The 20,844-nt window shown below is 45.6% G+C and overlaps 1 protein-coding gene across 22 annotated transcripts in view; it reads left to right on the top strand.

Annotated features, from left to right (window-relative positions):
- PHACTR1 (phosphatase and actin regulator 1) overlaps positions 1-20,844 on the top strand; it is a 559,986-nt gene that overhangs the window by 436,238 nt on the left and 102,904 nt on the right. For all 22 annotated transcript variants that reach the window (XM_072729123.1, XM_072729124.1, XM_072729127.1 and 19 more), the window contains one exon: positions 12,766-12,846. In XM_072729123.1, coding sequence (XP_072585224.1) covers positions 12,766-12,846 — 81 coding nt within the window. The remainder of the gene's footprint in view (positions 1-12,765; positions 12,847-20,844) is intronic.

Raw genomic sequence — 20,844 nt, 5'->3', positions numbered from 1 at the left:
TTGATAAACCCAGTTGATTATACTGGGTTTCCTAGGCTATCGCTGTTGTATTATATGAATAATCCTCATTATTCATACTCAGGTGGGAAGGAGAGGTATGTTCTAGGTTCTTGAGGTACATTCCATTTGTCATTTGTAGATTTCTAGACTAAATTCACATTCCCTGGGGTTATAAAATGTCAAAGAGATGAAAGCCACCAATTTTACATACAAGTTGACTATTTTAACAACTGAAGGTATAAGACTCTGGAGTAAGCTACTGCAAATTTCATCATTGCTCAATTGTTTTTCCAACTTCAAATGTCTGGCTCCTCCAGAATGTAATTTTAAGGCAGCTGAGCAGAGAATTCAACAGAGATGGGTTATCCTAGAGGACAAGCTGCACAAGTCCCTGCATTGGTACTCTGAGTAGAACCAAATAACTTGTTCTGGCATCACTATTGCTTCCCCCCACCACTGGCCCTGTTTCCTCATTTTTTAAAAAATAAAAAAGCAGTACTTAAAAGTTATGAAACATAGGTTTTTTTTTTCTTCTATCACTACTGAGAGCATATAAAAAATGGGCTGCCCATGGGGCACGTGGATGATTCAGTCAGTTAAGCATCCAACTCTTGGTTTCTGCTCAGGTCATGACCTCAGAATCATAGGATCGAGCTCCATGTCAGGTTCCATGCTCAGCAGGGAGTCAGCCTGAGATTCCCTCTCCCTCTCCCTCCCACTCTTTCTTTCTCTCTTTCTCCCTAAAATAAATGAATCTCTTAAAAAAATGTACTACCCAGAAATTGTACATCTTGTGATATATTCTAGAAGAACTCAAAAAAATTAATTTAAAAAAAGGAAGGATGCCTGGGTGGCTCAGTCAGTTAAGTGTCTGCCTTCAGCTAGTCATGATTCTGGGGTCCTGGGATTGAGTTCCACGTTGGACTCCCTGCTCTGCGGGGAGCCTGCTTCTCCCTCTCCCTCTGCTCCTCCCCCTGCTCATGCCCTCTCTTGCACGTGCATGTGCACACACACACACACAGTCTCTCTCTCTCTCTCTCTCTCTCTCTCTCTAATAAAAATAAATAAATAAATAAATAAATAAATAAATAAATAAATAAATAAATAGAAACTCTTACACCTGTTCACATGCATGCTGGAAGAAATACATTCATGGTATAAATGTTTATATGCCCCAAATTTGAAACAAATTTCCGTTAGTTGCAGGTGGGTAAATAAATGACACTTCTGGGGATCCCTGGGTGACACAGCCTGCCTTTGGCCCAGGGCGCGATCCTGGAGACCCGGGATCGAATCCCACATCGGGCTCCTGGTGCATGGAGCCTGCTTCTCCCTCTGCCTGTGTCTCTGCCCCGCCCCCCCCGTGTGTGTGTGTGTGTGTGTGACTATCATAAATAAATAAAAATTTAAAAAAAATAATAAATGACACTTCTGTCCCATGTAATGGTATGTGGTGTTCAAACAGAATGAGTAAGTACTGATAGGGAGATTTCTAAAGCATATTGACCAATAAGAGGGAAGAAAGTGTTATAAGATAATACGAGCAGAATGATCCCATTTATGTTTTTAAAAACTGCATTTATACCAACAGTGTAAGAGGGTTCCCTTTTCTCCGCATCCTCTCCAACATTTGTTGTTTCCTGCCTGGTTAATTTTCCCCATTCTCACTGGTGTGAGGTGGTATCTCATTGTGGTTTTGATTTGTATTTCCCTGATGGCAAGTGATGCAGAGCATTTTCTCATGTGCTTGTTGGCCATGTCCATGTCTTCCTCTGTGAGATTTCTCTTCATGTCTTTTGCCCATTTCATGATTGGATTGTTTGTTTCTTTGGTGTTGAGTTTAATAAGTTCTTTATAGATTTTGGAAACTAGCCCTTTATCTGATATGTCATTTGCAAATATCTTCTCCCATTCTGTAGGTTGTCTTGTAGTTTTGTTGACTGTATCCTTTGCTGTGCAAAAGCTTCTTATCTTGATGAAGTCCCAATAGTTCATTTTTGCTTTTGTTTCTTTTGCCTTCGTGGATGTATCTTGCAAGAAGTTACTGTGGCCGAGTTCAAAAAGGGTGTTACCTGTGTTCTCCTCTAGGATTTTGATGGAATCTTGTCTCACATTTAGATCTCTCATCCATTTTGAGTTTATCTTTGTGTCTGGTGAAAGAGAGTGGTCCAGTTTCATTCTTCTGCATGTGGATGTCCAATTTTCCCAGCACCATTTATTGAAGAGACTGTCTTTCTTCCAATGGATAGTCTTTCCTCCTTTATCGAATATTAGATGACCGTACATTTCAGGGTCCACTTCTGGGTTCTCTATTCTGTTCCATTGATCTATGTGTCTGTTTTTGTGCCAGTACCACACTGTCTTGCTGACCACAGCTTTGTAGTACAACCTGAAATCTGGCATTGTGATGCCCCCAGCTATGGTTTTCTTTTTTAAAATTCCCCTGGCTATTCGGGGTCTTTTCTGATTCCACACAAATCTTAAAATAATTTGTTCTAACTCTCTGAAGAAAGTCCATGGTATTTTGATAGGGATTGCATTAAACGTATAAATTACCCTGGGTAACATTGACATTTTTACAATATTAATTCTGCCAATCCATGAGCATGGAATATTTTTCCATCTCTTTGTGTCTTCCTCAATTTCTTTCAGAAGTGTTCTATAGTTTTTAGGGTATAGCTCCTTTACCTCTTTGGTTGGGTTTATTCCTAGGTATCTTATGCTTTTGGGTGCAATTGTAAATGGGATTGACTCCTTCATTTCTCTTTCTTCAGTCTCATTGTTAGTGTATAGAAATGCCATTGATTTCTGGGCATTGATTTTGTATCCTGCCACGCTACCAAATTGCTGTATGAGTTCTAGCAATCTTGGGGTGGAGACTTTTGGGTTTTCTATGTAGAGTATCATGTCATCGGCGAAGAGGGAGAGTTTGACTTCTTCTTTGCCAATTTGAATGCCTTTAATGTCTTTTTGTTGTCTGATTGCTGAGGCGAGGACTTCCAGAACTATGTTGAACAGCAGTGGTGAGAGTGGACATCCCTGTCTTGTTCCTGATCTTAGGGGAAAGGCTCCCAGTGCTTCCCCACTGAGAATGATATTTGCTGTGGGCTTTTCGTAGATGGCTTTTAAGATGTCGAGGAAAGTTCCCTCTATCCCAACACTCTGAAGGGTTTTGATCAGGAATGGATGCTGTATTTTGTCAAATGCTTTCTCTGCATCTAATGAGAGTATCATATGGTTCTTGGTTTTTCTCTTGCTGATATGATGAATCACATTGATGGTTTTACGAGTGTTGAACCAGCCTTGTGTCCCAGGGATAAATCCTACTGGTGCAGCCACTCTGGAAAACTGTGTGGAGGTTCCTCAAAGAGTTAAAAATAGACCTGCCCTACGACCCAGCAATTGCACTGTTGGGGATTTACCCCAAAGATTCAGATGCAATGAAACGTCGGGACACCTGCACCCCAATGTTTCTATCAGCAATGGCCACAATAGCCAAACTGTGGAAGGAGCCTCGGTGTCCATCGAAAGATGAATGGATAAAGAAGATGTGGTTTATGTATACAATGGAATATTACTCAGCCATTAGAAATGACAAATACCCACCATTTGCTTCAACGTGGATGGAACTGGAGGGTATTATGCTGAGTGAAATAAGTCAATCGGAGAAGGACAAACAGTGTATGTTCTCATTCATTTGGGGAATATGAATAATAGTGAAAGGGAATATAAAGGAAGGGAAAAGATATGTTGGGAAATATCAGGAAGGGAGACAGAACATAAAGACTCCTAACTCGGGGAAACGAACTAGGGGTGGTGGAAGGGGAGGAGGGCGGGTGTTGGAGGGGAATGGGTGACGGGCACTGAGGTGGACACTTGACGGGATGAGCACTGGGTGTTTTTCTGTATGTTGGTAAATTGAACACCAATAAAAATTAATTAAAAAAAATAAAAAATAAAAAATAAAAACTGCATTTATATATAGTGAAGGAGTGAGTGGAAAGGGAAGGAGCAAAGAGCAGAAAAGAAGAGATAAACAGAAGAAAAATCTCAAAGGAGGGCAGTAGTGAAATTTGAGGAGTTTTGTCGAGAGAAGGACAGAGTAAAAAGGACTTTTTTCACTCTATTTCTTGAATTATTTACAGTAAAACATTTTCATAAACGAAATAAAAGCATATATGTGTATGGGCACATGCACAAAAATAAAAAGAGAATGTGTCTGTTATTTTTTTTAAGATTTTATTTATTTTAGAGAGAGATAGAGTGTGAACAGAGGGAGGAGCAGAGGAAGAGGGAGAGGGAGGGGAGAAGAATCTCAAGCAGACTCTGCACTGAGCACAGAGCCCAATGAGGGGCTCGATCTCATGGCCCTAAGATGATGGCCCGAGCCAAAATCAAGAGTCAGACACTTAACTGACTGAGCCACCCAGCTGCCCCGAGAATGTGCCAGTTATTTTTAACAAATTCATCCAACTCAGGCATTTGCTAGGGAGAGCAGCCCACCCAAGACATCTCTGTGTTTAAGTTCATCAATATCAGAGAAGCGTGGGATTCCTTGGCTGAGCACAAAACTGTGTGGATAGGGAGGCTGAGAGGGTGATGGAGGGGAAATGCTGGGGACCTGGCTTCTGGTAACCATGGCATACCCTACAGTGCTGGCTCAGAAGAGCCCCCAGGCAGCTCCGGTGGCTCAGCGTTCAGCGCCGCCTTCGGCCCAGGGCATGATCCTGGACACCCGGGATCGAGTCCCACATCGGGCTCCCTGCATGGAGCCTGCTTCTCCCTCTGCCTGTGTCTCTGCCTCTCTGTGTGTGTGTGTGTGTGTGTGTGTGTGTGTGTGTGTGTCTCATGAATAAATAAATAAAATCTTAAAAAAAAAAAAAAAAAAGAAGAGCCCCCAGAAGCACTTAGACAGGAACCACTCCATTGGGAGGGTTGGTCTCTGGGCTTTAGTGGAAGGATCAGTTCTTCACCACACTCTGCATTTCTAAAGCATTTGCTCAAGTGAAAACAGGCTTCAGAACAAGAGGTTAGAATGTAAAGCTGTGGGAAATACCCTTCGTCTTTCCTTTATTTACAAACCACTGTGGGGATAGGTGGGCTTTAAGACGTAAGTCTTGCTATTATGTAGGTATGGTGAGGCCAACAGATCAGGAGATGCCTGCCATTAAAAAGATGGTTTGGGGATGCCTGGGTGACTCAGTGGGTAAAGTGTCAGACTCTTGATTTCAGCTTAGATCGTGATCTCAGGGTCCTAGGATTGAGCCCCATGTCGAGCTCCCCGCCTCGCACAGAGTCTGCTTGTCCCTCTCCGTCCCTCTCTGTTCCTTCCCACCCCCCACCCCCCAGCTCTCTCTCTCTCTCTCTCTCTCTCTCTCTCTCTCAAATAAGGAAATAAAATCTTTAAAACAAGATGGTTTGTCATACTCACAGAGTCCAAGAGAAAGGACCATGCCATGGAGGGCCATGTAGGGAAGCACCAGTGTCAGTCAGGAGGCAGAGAGAGGAAGTAAAATGTGGAAAATGCAGGCAAGAGCCATAGTGTGTTTTCTACAGGAAAGAATGGAGAGAGTAAGCAAGCTTGCCTGGCTGGTATGAATCACTGCAGCAGGCTCTGGGGCATAGGGACTGTCTCCAGTTGTCTTGAACCTGGGCCTGGGCTGACTAGGGCAGGGGCAAGTGGCTGTAGAGTAAGATATCCATGAAGGAGGTGGTTGGGGTATGGGCCCTGGGTCAGTTGGTTTGCATGTGGAGGGTATGTTCACAGGCTAGTCATGTACTGCCTGTAGGATCTGGCTAGGCCTGGGAGAGGCAGTCTCACCAGGAGTTACCCAAAACTAACGTAACATTGTAGGTAGACTATATTTAAATGGAAAGAAAAATACAGAAAGTCAAAAGACAAGATGAATAGGTAGAGATGCGAGAATAATTATGCGTCTCAAGGTTTTCTGCGTGGCTTCTGTATTGAGGCTGGGTTTGATGGCAAGCTTTGGAAGTCTTCCTTGGACATCCTAACTTTTGATTATGGTTGGTGAGGGATGGGTATTTGGGGACCATTTTGGGCACAGTAATTGTGAAATCTTTCCATTCATTTCAGGCAAGAGGATACGGGAAGTTTCTTTTTGTGTATTTGGATCTACTCATCTAATTCTTTGTCATCTATAAAAGCAGATAAGAACTTTTCCCCCTTTTCCTCTTCAGATTTATCTCTCCATTGGGCATAGAATTTCAGACCGAATGGCCCTGCCGTAGACTTTCACACGTTTACTGGCTTATGCGATTTTGAAGCCTATTACAGCATTCTGCATTTACTGCAGCCTGCAAAATTGGTCCTTTTTTTTTTTTTTTTTTTTAAAGATCCACTATCTGATCTGTATTTTCATTTTGAGGTGGGTGGGTGAGGATTAGATTCCTGCTTTTTCTATTTTGGTTCTACTGCTTAGAAATTTGGGAAAATGTTTTTAGAAATTTACCTTCATATGATAACTTCCTAACCCTTTGATTTTAATGTTGTCCTCATGCTTACTGTAGCCTAATGTTTATTTTATTTTTTATAATGCTTTTTTTTTAAAGATTTTGTTTATTTATTCACGAGAGACAGAGAGCCTAATGTTTATTTAATTGTCTGTTTAGATGTACTGTTTTTGTTTTTAATAGATGTTTTTGCCATTATGAGAATTTTCTCTCATGGTCACTTTTTTTTTCTTTTTCATGTCTTAATAACTATATGGAGGTATCATTTACTTACCACACAATGAACTCATTTCAAGTTTGTAACTCAGTGATTCCAGTAAGTTTAAGAGTTGTACAGCCATCACCGTGGTCCAGTTTTATAACCGAAATGTTTAGTCCAGAGCATTCCCATGTGTGGTCACTCAGATTTCATTCTGCCCTGTGCTTTAATAACTCAGTAACATTTGAGTGATCCTTGTGTTTTATATTTTCTTGTTTTAAAATAAGCCCTTACTAACTTTATCTTTCTCTTATATCAATTTTTTTTGAGAGAAAGAGTGAGTGAGACCAGGGCTGGGAGGGGCAGAGAGAAAGAGAGATTCTTAAACAGGCTCACATCCAGTGGCAAGCCCGACGTGGGGCTTGATCTCACGACTCTGAGATCATGACTTGAATGGAAATCAAGAGTTGGATGCTCAACCGACTGAACTACCCGGAGGCCCCTAAAAATACTGCTTTTTACCACACCTCTAACAAGACCAGTTTTCAGTTTTTTTAAGAGAGAGAGAGAGAGAGAGAGAGAGAGGCAGAGATACAGGCAGAGGGAGAAGCAGGCTCCATGCAAGGAGTCCAATGTGGGACTCTATCCTGGGACTCCAGGATCACACCCTGGGCCGAAGGCAGGCACCAAACCACTGAGCCACCCAGGGATCCCCAGTTTTCTTTTTTTAAAAGAGATGGATGACTTTGTGCTGTTCCATTTTCTAGCATCCAAAGGCCAAACATTGCCCAGTGAATCAGCTCATGGTCATGCCTTGGATCTCACTTTATCTGATTTATTCCTGCTGTCTTTTGAGCAGATGTGGTACCCATTACACCTCCTCTCTTCCCTGAATTGTCAATTCTCTGCCTCTGACTTTAACTTTTTGTAATTTCTTCTCTGTTTTCCTTTTTTTCATCTTTGTTCTACCCAACACCAAAGTTGTTGGAGAGGGTAGATTGGATCTAGTCTTGGTCAGTGAACAGGAAAAACCATTACGTTTTCTTTCTCCCCACATCAAACCCTCCTTCCCCCTGAGTTTTGTAGTTCAGTAGTAGACCAGGTCAGAGGATCTTCTGCACCACACAGCCTACACAGCCCATTTTACTTCACTTCCCGGAGCAGTGGGGAGCCTATCTTTGCCTGTAGTCAAACTTAGCTCTCACTTTGGAAGGGCTGCTAAAAATAAGACTGGAAGAGAGCATCACGTATACCTTGTGTAAAAGAGAGCCCCAGATGGAAGACTCTCCTAAGAATAAAGTGTAATTATGCCATTTTACTATGACATACAGCCCCAAATAAACTAATAAGTAAATTGCTTTCCATTTTTAGAGCCTTGTACGTTAGATTATATTTAGAGCCTATACTCACCGTAATGATCTTCACAACAATGTGGTATGGGAAAAAACAAGCGTTAATAATTCTTCCTGCCCTGCCACTTACTGCTATTTGACCCTGAGCAAGTCAATTTTGCAGGGTTTCAGGTACCTCTGAAAAATGGGAATGATAATACTTCACAGGATGTGGTGAGGATTAAGTTAAATAACGTGACATGCCACGCTTCTCAAAATGATCTGGGTATCCCCTGTGGGCACAGGGTTCTGTGCTAGGAAATAAGACAAAGCGAAAGGATAAATAAGCCATCTCTTCCCAAGATGTCAGTTCAACTTGGAAATTGGTTGGGGGTGGAGTGTATTTTTGGATTTAAATAAGAGCAGATAGATCTATTATGTGAGCTCCACTTTAGTTCTTTTTTTTAAAGGAAATATTTTATTTATTTGAAAGAGAGAGACAGCAAGAGAAGGAGAGCGTGAACAGTGGGGAAGAGCAGAGAGAGAGGGAGAAGTAGGCTCCCAGCTGTTCAGGGAGCCTGATGTGGTCCTGGGATCATGACCCAGGCTGAAGGCAGATGCTTAACCGAATAGCCACCTGGGTGCCCCTCCACCTTAGATCTTAAGGAAAAACTCAGTACAGTAAAGAAATGGCATGCTTGGGACAACCAACTCATTCCTGCCCTTGGAGCCCCTGGCATTCATTACTGCTTCACCATTAGAAGTGTTTCCATGGGGCAGCCCCGGTGGCTCAGTGATTTAGCACCGCCTTCAGCCCAGATCCTGGGGACCCGGGATCGAGTCCCATGTTGGGCTCCCTGTGTGGAGACTGCTTCTCCCTCTGCCTGTGTCTCTGCCTCTCTTTCTCTCTGTGTCTCTCATGAATGAATAAATGAAATCTTAAAAAAAAAAAAAAAGTGTTTCCATGGAGGGACCATGGGTGGCTCAATGGTTGAGCCTCTGCCTTTGGTTCAGGGCATGGTCCTGGGGTCCTGGGATCAAGTTCCACATCAGGTTCCCTGCATAGAGCCTGCTTCTCCCTCTGTCTGTGACTCTGCTTCTCTCTGTGTCTCTCATAAATAAATAAATAGAATCTTTTAAAAAAGGGGGAGGGCAGGGAGTATTTCCATGGAAAAGTTTGAGAGACACTGGTACCTGAAAGAATTTATTGCAGTCTATGCTAATAAGCACAATCTCAGTTAGCCCCTCATCCTTGTCTTAGAAAGTATCCAGCTTCATTTCCCCAGCATGTGTTTGAAATCTCTTCTTAGGCATAACTAACATTGGGCGCACCATCTTCCCTACAAACCTGCTTCTCATCCCGCATCCCCCACTGCGTAATCACCACCACCTGCCCATTCAGTTGTGCAAGTCAAGAACCAAGCAGTTGCCCTCTACTCCTCTCCCTCCTTCACATCCTTACTTGACACCATGGCAACATTGCCACCTTCGCGTGGCTTGAGTGCATCCTTTGCCTTCATGTCCATCACCAGCACCTGGATCCAAGCAACCACCATCTCTTGCTTAGACTAGGTGATCCCTAGACCCAGCCTCCCTCTGATCCATTCTCCCCACGCTTAAGTAGGCCCTGATCTCTGATCATTTATTCCCATTGCCCTAAGAATAACACGGTCCATGAGGCCCTGCCTAGCCCAGCCCCATCCTTCTGGCCACATCTCAAGTCCTCCTCCATCTGGTGTTGGCAGCTGCAGCAACATCGGGTGCTTTCTCTTCACCAGCGGCACCATGGCTCCTCCATCAGGAGCCACTGCCCAGCTTGCTGTGCCTGGAGTGTCCCTCAACCCCTACCTGACTGCCCTTTGCCAAAATAATACACATTCATCTTCCAAGCTCTGCTCCTGGGTCTCTTCCTCAGAAAAGCCTTTTCTCGTGGCCCAATAGGGGAGTTAGAACATGTCCCTTTCTTTTACCATCTGATGACCATCTGAACCGCACGTTAGTCAGTCAACTCTGTAAGGGGTGGGACTGCCCCTTAGGTCACCATCATCTCCTACCTCTGCCAGAATACCTTTCTCCATGAGCAGGGTGTCTGCCATTGTCAAATGAGCACAGATTGCCCACAGAGGTCCATGTGGCTGAGTGCTTGGCCTAGAAGCACCCACATTCTATGGAAACTTGCCATCTCAGACCACCAAGCCCACGGTTTTGCCCACCTTTCTGCAGATTCTTCCTTTGGTGCTGGGCATCAGGTCCTTCTACTTCTGTCTGTGGTTTTGAAAAGCCCCCGAGAAACCTCATTCTGATTAAGAGAAACCCATTCAATTGGTGGTTCGATATGGGACTGCAAGGCACCTCTTTCTGTGTGCTTTCTGGGTGGCTTCATGCCACCCACAGGATCTGTTAACAAAGTCCTTTCTTAAAAACCCCTGCTCCGCCTTGCCTGTTGAGTCTTTTCCCATGGGGCCCCTAAGCAAATCTTGGCTTTAAAGGGCTACAGGATTTTTGCCCCTCAGTGTCCACGGTTCTTGATCACACCACTTTTGAAGAATGAAGAGTAGTGCCCAGGAAAGCAAAGTTTACTGAGCGATAGTTATAAAGCTCCTGAAGGGGGGGGGGTGCTCTGAGGGTTGCCTCAGAGTTTCTACGGTTAGGGGCTTTTATGAGCTCTTTTGCAGAACTATCTTAGGCCGGGCAGCCCGGGTGGCCCAGCAGTTTAGCGCCTGCCTTTGGCCCAGGGTGTGATCCTGGAGACCCGGGATCGAATCCCACGTTGGGCTCCCTGCGTGGAGCCTGCTTCTCCCTCTGCCTGTGTCTCTGCCCCTCTCTCTGTGTCTCTCATGAATAAATAAATTAAATCTTTTTTTAAAAAAAAAAAAAGAACTATCTTAGGCCATTAGAGTGTGCTGGGTGGTGCCCATCAGGGCTTTAGTCACATATCTGTCGACCTATTAGGTTAACATCTCTGTGCTGATGGTCTTTTTTTTTTTTTTAACTGACATCTGTGGGCTTATCTCTTAGCTGCTCCTTGCCCGTGACGTTAACAAATGCTTTGTGATTAATTGTCTTATTTACAGACATTTTGCAGAAGTCATTTCTGCAAAGGCTGCAAAGCAGAATGCTGGTGTGGTCCTGTCTTCAGCTACAAATCAGGATGTTAGTGCTGTTTTATTTTTGCTGTCGTGACTCTATATTTTCTTGTTGGGGACCCTGGCCCTGACTGCCCACTTGTCCACCTAACTTTTGCTAGCAAAAGCAGACAGGGCTTTCTAACCTAACTGTGTGCAGGTCTGTCTCCCTTCCCTGGGTGTTCCTCTTCTGCAGAGAGGATATCTTCCTGCCCTCCTGCTACCAGAGGGTGTCCTTTGGTATGAGTCATAAAACTCCTACATCCTGGAGACCCAGGATCGAGTCCCACGTCGGGCTCCCTGCCTGGAGCCTGCTTCCCCCTCTGCCTGTGTGTCTGCCTCTCTCTCTCTCTCTCTCTCTCTCTCTCTCTCTGTGTGTGTGTGTGTGTGTGTGTGTGTGTGTGTGTGTGTGTGTCTCATGAATAAATGAATAAAGTCTTTTAAAACTAAGTAAATAAATCAGAGAAACTGGGGCTGGGGCATCAGTGTTTTCTCAGACTGGCAAGTGACTTGACCACGGTCACATGGCTAGGAGGTAACAGAATCCTAGTCCCTATTTCTTTGCTTGCTTTCTAGTGCTTGCTTGTATTCTTTGGACTAAATTCTACCGAGCGTGGTCTGTGTGTAATTAATCTGTATTTGAATTTATCTGCATAAAAGTGTCTTTATTTTATAACTCGCTCCCCCCACCCCAAGGAATAACTGTGTATCCGAACCAAAGGGTGTAGAGCTTCTCAAACTGACAAAAAACAACCAAAATAAGCTCTCACCTCCTCCTCTCAGTGTTCAGGCAGGAACAGAAGTGTCAGCTGCTGGCTTTCCCCACCTTACCTGGAGCCACAGGCCTGTCCTTTGCGCTGCCACTCACTTTTCCACTTCTGGACTCTTCACTCAGATCTCCCTGTCATGCCCCCTGACCCCAGAGAAACCTTCCCTCTTCCCTCCTCCAGTGCCACCTGCATACGTGTTTGGCTCAGGCGCGCAGCTGGGTCCTGGTGGCTGCATTTCATAACTGGGCGGCTCTCACCTCGCTTGTCTGCTTGGATTTGGAGCCTAAGAGAGGAGAACAATGAGCACCTGTCCCCCGGGGGTCCCCCACTACCTGGCCCCATCCCCCATCTCTCAATCCAGAGCACTTTGTAGGAGATATTTTCATACCTTTTTTTTTTTAATAGTTGGGAAGCAACAAAATTCTCAAAATATGAGACGTGATCCATATGAACTACATAATTTTTTTTAAAAAAATCCCACTTACAAGGAAATGCCACCATCAGGAAGATGGGCCAAGAGTGGAGGTAGCATTTCCACCTTTGAATCCTGGCTCCTCGTGTCAATGGTTTTGTAACTCTGACAAGTTATTGAACTTCTCTATGCTACAGATTTCTCCACCTTAAAGCAGGGTGCAATAAAATGAAATAAAAGTGCCTACCTCGTACGTGGTTTGAAGATGATTGTTTTGAAGATCAAGTGAAATAATCTGATTAAAATGCCTATCAGGTTTCATTCATTTGCATGAATAAAATGTGACTTATAGAAGCTTTCCCATAAGCTACTTTTTAATACATGTTAACATAGGAGTCCTTTGAAAAGCAGCTCTGCTACTGACTCACACCTGCTTCTCTGTCTTTTGCTGTAGCCCTGGAAAGGAAAATATCAATGAGGCAAAGCAGAGAGGAGCTGATAAAACGAGGAGTCTTGAAGGAAATCTATGATAAAGGTAAGGGAGACTGGTCCCCCCCACAGGGAATCTGTGTGCATATTTCTCGGAGTTGGATTCCTTTCTCTGCGTCCCTTTATCAGGATTTGAACCTTTAGAACTCCAGACGGTTTTGGAGAGAAAAGAGAATTTTGCAGACCACTCCAGAGCTCTGGTATTATATTAGAGGAAAGAAATCAAGCTCCCTTTTTCTCAGCTTTGGAGTCACACCGCAGGATGCTGCACAGGCTGATGTGGCTGGAGGAATGATGTGGGTACCGGTGGGGAGCCTGTTGGTGTGCGAATACGCACAGCTGGGGCGAAGTTAATTGCTGAAGCTCTTTTGGGCACTAGGGGTTCCCAAGACAAATGTTAAAAATCTGCAGGCATCTCGAATTTCCTTAACAGATTGCTTGCTGGCGGTCTGTCTCCCCACAATAAAAGAAGTCGAAGTGAAGAAAATGATAAAATATAATATTGACAGTGATGCTGCAGACGCTTTGTGAAAGTGGCCACAAGTGGTTGCCAAGGAACACCGCGCCTTTTGCTTATTGAAGGACGGTCTTTAAATACAAATTATGCAGCGGTTTAAGTGGTATATTAAGTATTCTTCATTTTTATTTTTTAAGAGGTTTGCTGTCCTAAATTAGGCTTTCTCTCCTACTCCCTCATTCCTCCTCTCCCCTCAGGTACCCTCCCTTCTCCCTCCTCCCCTCTCTGCCCCTCCCTCCTCCCTCCCCCTCCATTCCTCTCCTTCCTGCCCTCTCCCTCCTCTTCCTCCATTTCCCCTCCTCCCCTCTCTGCTCCTCCCCTCTCTGTTCCTCCCTCCCCCTCCATTCCTCTCCCTCCTGCCCTCTCTCTTCTCCTCTTTCTCCCTCCTCCCCTCTCCGCTCCTCCCTCCTCCCTCCTCCTCCATTCCTCTCCTTCCTGCCCTCTCCCTCCTCTTCCTCCATTTCCCCTCCTCCCCTCTCCCTCCTCCCCTCTCCTCCCTCCCCCTCCATTCCTCTCTGCTCCTCCTTCCCCCTCCATTCCTCTCCCTCCTGCCCTCTCTCTTCTCCTCCTTCATTCTCCCTCCTCCCCTCCATGCTCCTCCCTCCTCCCTCCCCCTCCATTCCTCTCCCTCCTCCTCCTCCTCCATTCCCCTTCTTCCCCTCCCTCCTCCCTCCTCTCCCCACCCTCCTCCTCTCTCCTCCCCTCTTCTCTTCTCTTTCCTGTCACCTCTTTCCCATTAGGCTCCATGAAATGACAAACTGTCCTCTTCCAGCCTTCATGCAGTCATCACCAGTAATTTTCTATTTCAAGTCTTACTATTGTTTGAAGCTGGTGTTATCTGGTGGGCCAGATTATTGAGCACATATTCTCCGGTGAAGATCCATCCTGATAGTTCAGGCAACCCCGTGATCCTGGGTTTACCATGTTTCTATGCGTCTTCTGCAGGCCTGATATAAAACGGCAGCTTGCGTTTCTTACTCTGGTACACCCTTCTGATTCCACCGTTGTCAGTGACTTGGGCCTTATGCCTCGCGTACATTTGACCTTGTCCATTCCTGCCGCAGGGCTTCCCGGTGGCACTCCTCGAGTACTGTTTCTTAGCACAGATTGCCCCCCTGAAACACTACAAGGAGGAAGTGGCCCTGCCCTGCCCTGCCCTAAGTGGCAGGGGTGCTGGAGGCAGGGTGTGAAGTTGTGCTATTTCTGACTGTCTTCTAGAACTATCAGAGCCTCCTGGGGCCCAGAAATCCACTTGGTGAGCCACTTTATCCTTCTTGTTCTGGCTAAGGCCTTACCAAAATACAAAACACAATACAATTGGCCAAGCTCTCCAGGGAAGAGGAATCCACAGCTTTGTCAATTTTCTCCAGTGTCTTGCTCTCTTTACAACCCCCAGGCCTCCCCTTAAATCTTCCCGCTTCCCCCTTAGGCACTCTGCAGCAAGGTGGTCAGTGACTGCAGGTGTCATGCTGCACGATAAACATCCACCTGCTTGAATAAACACTCCCGTTGCATTTAAAGCCTGCTCACATCTAGTGAAATGATCCCTTCTAGCTTCTTGCAATCTTTATGTCTCTTACTGTAAACCTCCAAGAATACTCTAGAGAACACATTCTACTTTAGCATTAATTATTCGCCTTGCACCTAAAACTCGGTTAAGGTAAGTGTTGCCCAAGGAACTTCTGACTTAACCAAAGCCACGGGTTGTTGGAGCAGAAGCCTCATTTTCTAGAGACAGAAACAGGGGGCATCGAGGTTGGGGCCTGCGGGCACTGCTGACAGCTCCAGGGGCTTCGTTGTGTGCGCTCAGAAACTGCTTGTGGAGGAAGGAACCAGCTGAGCTTCTGCTTGTCACCACCCCTTCCCGACTGGCTTGTCTTTTCGCTGTACTGTCTGTGCCTCTCTGTTTGGCTGGTGGCTGCCTTTCCTTACCAGCACGCACACTCCAGGAGAACACGGACCTCAAGGCTCAGGTCCCGCCAGCCTCAGGTAACGCTTGAGATAGATGAGGCTCCCACACACGTTTACTGTTTGGATGCTGGGAAAAGGAGAAGCAGAGAGGGACTAAAATTAGAAATCCCTTGCACACCGGACATGCAGAAGCGTGTGTTTGCTATGGGTTTTTCTGATTAAAAGCATGCATTTGAGGGGCACCTGGGGGGCTCAATCAGTTAAGCATCCGACTCTTGGTTTCACCTCAGGTCATGGTCTGGGGTTCCTGGGATCGAGCCCTGCGCTCAGCAGGGAGTCTACTTGAGGGTCTCTCTCGCTTGCTCGCTCGCTCTCCCTCCCCCTTCTTGTGAGCTCTCACTCTCTCAAATAAATAAATCTTAAAAAAAAAAAAAAAACATCCATTTGTATCGCTGTGGATATTAGTCACGTTACCTTATATGCTATCAGCTGTTAGGAACATGGGCCCTGGCATCCGATCGCTTGGGTTCAATTCCAGCTCCCCTCCGGACTAGCTGTGCAACTTTTGTCAAGGTGCTTACCTTCTCTGTGCTTCAGTTTCGTCACCTGAAAGCATGGACAGGGCAGCCCTGGTGGCTCAGCGGTTAGCGCCGCCTTCAGCCCAGGGCGTGATCCTGGAGACCCGGGATCGAGTCCCATGTCGGGCTCCCTGCATGGAGCCTCCCTTCTCCCTTCTCCCTGTGTCTCTGCCTCTGTCTGTGTCTCTCATGAATAAATAAATAAAATCTTTAAAAAAAAAAAATGAAAGCATGGACAACGCGATGAGGTTTACCTGGGCTAACACACGTGTGTTAGCTGGTAGGGCTGCTGTAACACGGTGGCACAGTCTGAGTGGCTTAAGCAGTGGAAACGTAATTCCTCCTCATTGTTCGGGAGGCGGGAAGTCTGAGATTGTGATGTCACCTGGATGGATTTCCGTGCGGCCTCTCCGCTGGGCTGGCGGATGGCTGCCGTCGCACTGTGTCCACATGTGGCCTCCCCTCTGTGCACACATGCTCCCGCTGTCCCTTCCCCTTCCAGGAAGGACATCAGCCCTATAGGATCAGGGCCCTGCCCTTAAAACCTCATTTAACCTTATTCACCTCCTTAAAGACTCTTCTTCCAAATAGAGCTGCACAGTGGGGCGGGGGGGGGGGGGGGGATTCAGCACATGCATGGGGGGGCTGTGGGGAATGCAATTCAGTCCTCAACAACATGCGAGGTTGCATAGCAGCCGTCATCCCATACATCCTCAAGAGGTGGTGACACACTGTTATTAGTATCATCCTCACCTTTCCAGGTGTTGAGACCCTTTTCATGCCTCACCATCAGTCCACAGGCCCCAGAGTTAGGAAGGAGCATTGCTGCCCCTTTTATCTGAGGTGCCAGGATCCACAACCCCCCCTTAGCAGTGTTGGGGCGGGGGGTGACGCAAGACACCTCACCCCCGGCCTGATTCAGTTTCCCTCCTACACCTCTGCTTTTGGTTTTCCTGTCTTCCTCCTTCCCCTTCTAGGGCATCGCTCCCCTTGCTGTAGCTGGGATCCTGGTGGGTAAAACAGATGCAACTCTGTTCCCACGACCTGAGTGAAATAGCAAGTGGCAAAAGGATTTCTTAATCATTTTCCAAGTTGTGTGTTTCCAAGAGACGTTTCAGATATTTGGAGTGATCATTGCATAGTGGTAATTCCTCATTGTGTGCCACCTCCTGGACTAGGACAAATGACTCCAGTCACCTCCTGGGACGTGTGGTCCCCGACAGCTGCCTGGTGTCTGGAACTACTGTGCCCGCCCATCCACCTGCCGCGAGGGCCGGCCTCCCTTCCCACGGTGGCCACGCTGTGCTGTGCATGAGCTCGCTGACCTGGCGCAAAGCGGTTTATCCTCAGTAGGTCAGCTTTCCTCTTCCAGCTTCTTTACATTATTGATTTTGCTTAATAATACCCCACTTGGCCATAGAAAGTATAAAGGGAAACAGTAGTGATGTGAGATTTATCAGTATTGGGGCAGGGTGAACTCAAAATCGATGAGATTTTATTATCCTGATAGTTCTCCTCAAAATTCTTTATATTTTTCTTAGCAGGTTAAAAATCCCAAGCTGAGACATAAATTTAAATGAGGGAAAATGAGAAACTGGGTGGAAGAGGGAAAAAGATCTCAGATATCTATAGGAACAAGGTCAAGAATCCTTCATTTAATGAAATGCATTTAATGAAATGCAAATAAAGAGTACAAGCACTTGATGGCTTGTGGGTTTGTTTGCTTTTATTGATTTCCATATAGAATCACATAATTTTTGAGACCAGATGGAACTTTATTTTTTTTAAGATTTTTTAAAAATTTATTTATTCAAGAGAGACACACAGAGAGGCAGCCACATGGGCAGAGGGAAAAGCAGGCTCCCTGGGCAGAGCCCAGTGCTGGCCCAGGATCACGACCTGAGCCAAAGGCAGATGCTCAACCACTGAGCCACCCAGGTGCCCCTAGAAGGGACTTTAGATAAAAGTTTTAAAATCCGAGAAAATAATTTATTCTCTGGGCATATTGAGACCATGTGAGAATGAAGGACACTTTAAAGACTCCATAAAAAGAAAAGTTTTCATGGTTAGCCAAGTTGTAGTAGGGACATGAAATCATAAATTCTTTTAATCCCATTTTCCAAAATTTCCACAATAGGGATACAGCGGGTTTGGGAAGAACACAAGGTAAATGTTCAGAGAGGCCATCATCATTCTAAATTATAAAAATGTTAAAACCAACTAGTGATGGAAGATAATCTATAATTTGATAGCTTATTTTTTAACTGCTTATTTCCCGACCCTGTGGCCTGTTTGTTTGAATCAGAAGAACGTAAGGGCTCTCTTAGACTCAGGGTCATTTGTTCATCCAACAAATTGGTACTGAGTGCCCCCTGTGTGCCGGGCGGTCCCCCAGGTGTTGAGCTACAGTGATAACCAAAAGATCAAAATTCTTACCTTCTCAGAGTCTCTATTCTACTAAAGGAGATAGGAAATAAATAAACGTGTGATCTGCTGTCAAGGAGTGACAAGCCTCATGAAGAAAAACAAAGCAGCAGGGCAGAAAGATAAAGTCATAGGTAGAGCCATGATTTTAGATAAAGACAATCATGGAGAATTTCTGGAGGAGGTGATACTAACACAGAGAAATTAAGTGATCTGTGGCTGAAACAGGGGTGTTGGTCCTACCACTTACTTCCAAAAATCTTTGACTCACTATGTTCCTTTTAAATTCAAGCCTGTAGGAATGCCTGGGTGGCTCAGTCGGTTAAGCATCTACCTTTGGCTCAGGTCATGATCCCAGGGTCCTGGGATTGAGCCCCGCACGGGGCCTCGGACAGTGCATGGGATATAGCTGGTGTTCACTTAAAGGTTTATTGACAAGTGCAACTGGCAGCTGTCTGTCTCTGGGTTTATTCACTTGTGTTGCTGAACTTCCTATTTCTCTGATCCCCCTTGTTTATTCAGCTCTATGGTCTGTGAACTTCATTGCCCGTTATTTAAATAGACAGTATCATATTATGTGTATATTTATGTAGATGGATGCTACATATCCTACTTCCAAATAGTGACTTTTAAGTGTTAAGGAAAAAAAGATCCTGAAAACAGTGAATGGTTTGGCCATTAGTAAAATCCTGATGCTATCTCTCTGACTTAGCAGGGATCTCAAGAGGTCACCTGGCCAAGCTGGTGGTGTTTTTCCAACATAGAGATTAAGTGGTGGAAGCCCAGCGAGGTTATTGCCCTGTTGAAGGGCACACGGCCGCCAGCGAGTGTAGACTCTTAAAACCCCTGCTAAGCCCGTGTGTCCTCCATTTGGAATTTAGGGGAACACAGGAAAACTTTGTAACGTGTTGCCAGTTGGTGGTCAGAGGATCTCAGTAAGTATTGCTGTTTGTGTTGTTGCAAATAATCTCTACAAATAGCCGTAATGCTGGGTTTGAAGAATATCAGGGGTGTTAACGGTGGCAGTTGTGTGGATTTTCCTGGAAAACCTCTGTTCTCCCCCAGGGTCACCTGCTGCATATGGGATGGGTGTGTTTAATTTCACATGGATGTAGCCACCAGTTAGCAGGAGGGCAGGAGAGGGAAGAGAGACCTTGTCCGAGCGGTGGCCGGGACTCACTTCCACACCCATAGGGGAGCCTGATGCTCCGTGCAGGGGTTGTAGCTGGGGCCGTGGCAGCTCCTACAGGAGTCTCCACGCAGTCCCACTGAGACCCTGGGGAAGGAGAGAGCCCCCGGGGGAGGGAAGGGGAGCACGGGGCATGCAGGATAGAGCTGCCTGGACGCCAGTGAGCAACTTCCTTCCCACTGTGTGCTGGGAATTAGAGATAACGTGTCACAGCAAATAATAAAGTGCCCTGAGGTGTGCTTTTGGCCTTAATTGAGTGAGAGCAACATTTTGGAAGGTGTTCTTTTTAATGATAAGCACAAACAGAAGCTCCCTGCAATGGACAATGCTTTTTCTGCAAGAGGCTGCATTTTGCCTTCTCTGGGATTCAAGAGAAGAAAAAGAAAAGAAAAAAAAGCCCGATATTTAAATTAAAAGGTCATTATGTTTTAAAAATAAAGATTCCCCAGCAGATCGAAGGAGACAAATGTAGTAGTTGTTTATCTGGTACCCCAGGTGCGTAGGCTTTTCAAGTCAGAGTTTGTGGGAAATGCTTTTCACAGCCTTTACCAGGCACAATTACTTTGTCATGTTTTTTAGCTGTTTCTGATGCCTCATGTAGGAATGGCATCTTCGGAAAGCTGTGGTATAGGGTAGCTGTGTCGAAATAGAAAGAGTGCTCAGCTTCTGCATCAGCGACATGTAATTACTGATGAAGCTCCTCAAAGCCCAGTACAGTGGAATGCCCTAGTGGGGTAGTTGGGAAGTGCTTTAAACAATAAAGAAAATTAAAAAAGTTGTGACCAAAATTCTCTTAAGCAATATGGTTCTTAAAAAAAAAAAAAAAATTAGGGGCATCGGGATAGCTCAGTGGTTGAGTGTCTGGCTTCTGCTCAGGTCATGATCCCCGGGTCCTGGGATCGAGTCCCACATCAGGCTCCCCGCAAGGAGCCTGCTCCTCCCTCTGCCTATGTCTCTGCCTCTCTCTGTGTGCCTCTCATGAATAAATAAATAAATAAAATATTTTTTTAAAAAATCACCACCCCAAGCCAAAAAATGACTGACATTTTTCTTATAGCCATGAGCAAACATCCCCAGAAAATTTACTCACCTCTTGCGTGTATGGTGAATGCCTGTGATGTTGCAGGCACCGTCCTGGGCACCAGGAATATGAAACAGAGACAAGCCTGGCTTCCCTGGACAACAGAACCCATAGTTCCAGAAGTAGGGTTCAGGCACTCAACAGTTATGACAGGGAAAGTACAGTATGTCCGGGGATACCTGGAAGCATCACCCACCCAGGCCTGGGGACTTAGGGAAGGCATCCTGGAAGGAGTAGTGTCACAGAGGAAACCTGGCATGTGAGGAGAATTATCCTACAGAAGCTGACAGGCAGGGGGATTGTCACAAGGGGAAGGACTAGCCCATGTAGAGGCACCAAGTTGA

The sequence above is a fragment of the Vulpes vulpes genome, chromosome 12 (genome assembly GCF_048418805.1).
Source record: "Vulpes vulpes isolate BD-2025 chromosome 12, VulVul3, whole genome shotgun sequence".
Classification (NCBI taxonomy): Eukaryota; Metazoa; Chordata; class Mammalia; order Carnivora; family Canidae; genus Vulpes; species Vulpes vulpes.
The sequence above is the reverse complement of the archived record's forward strand: the minus strand, read 5'-3'. Positions and strand labels throughout refer to the sequence as shown.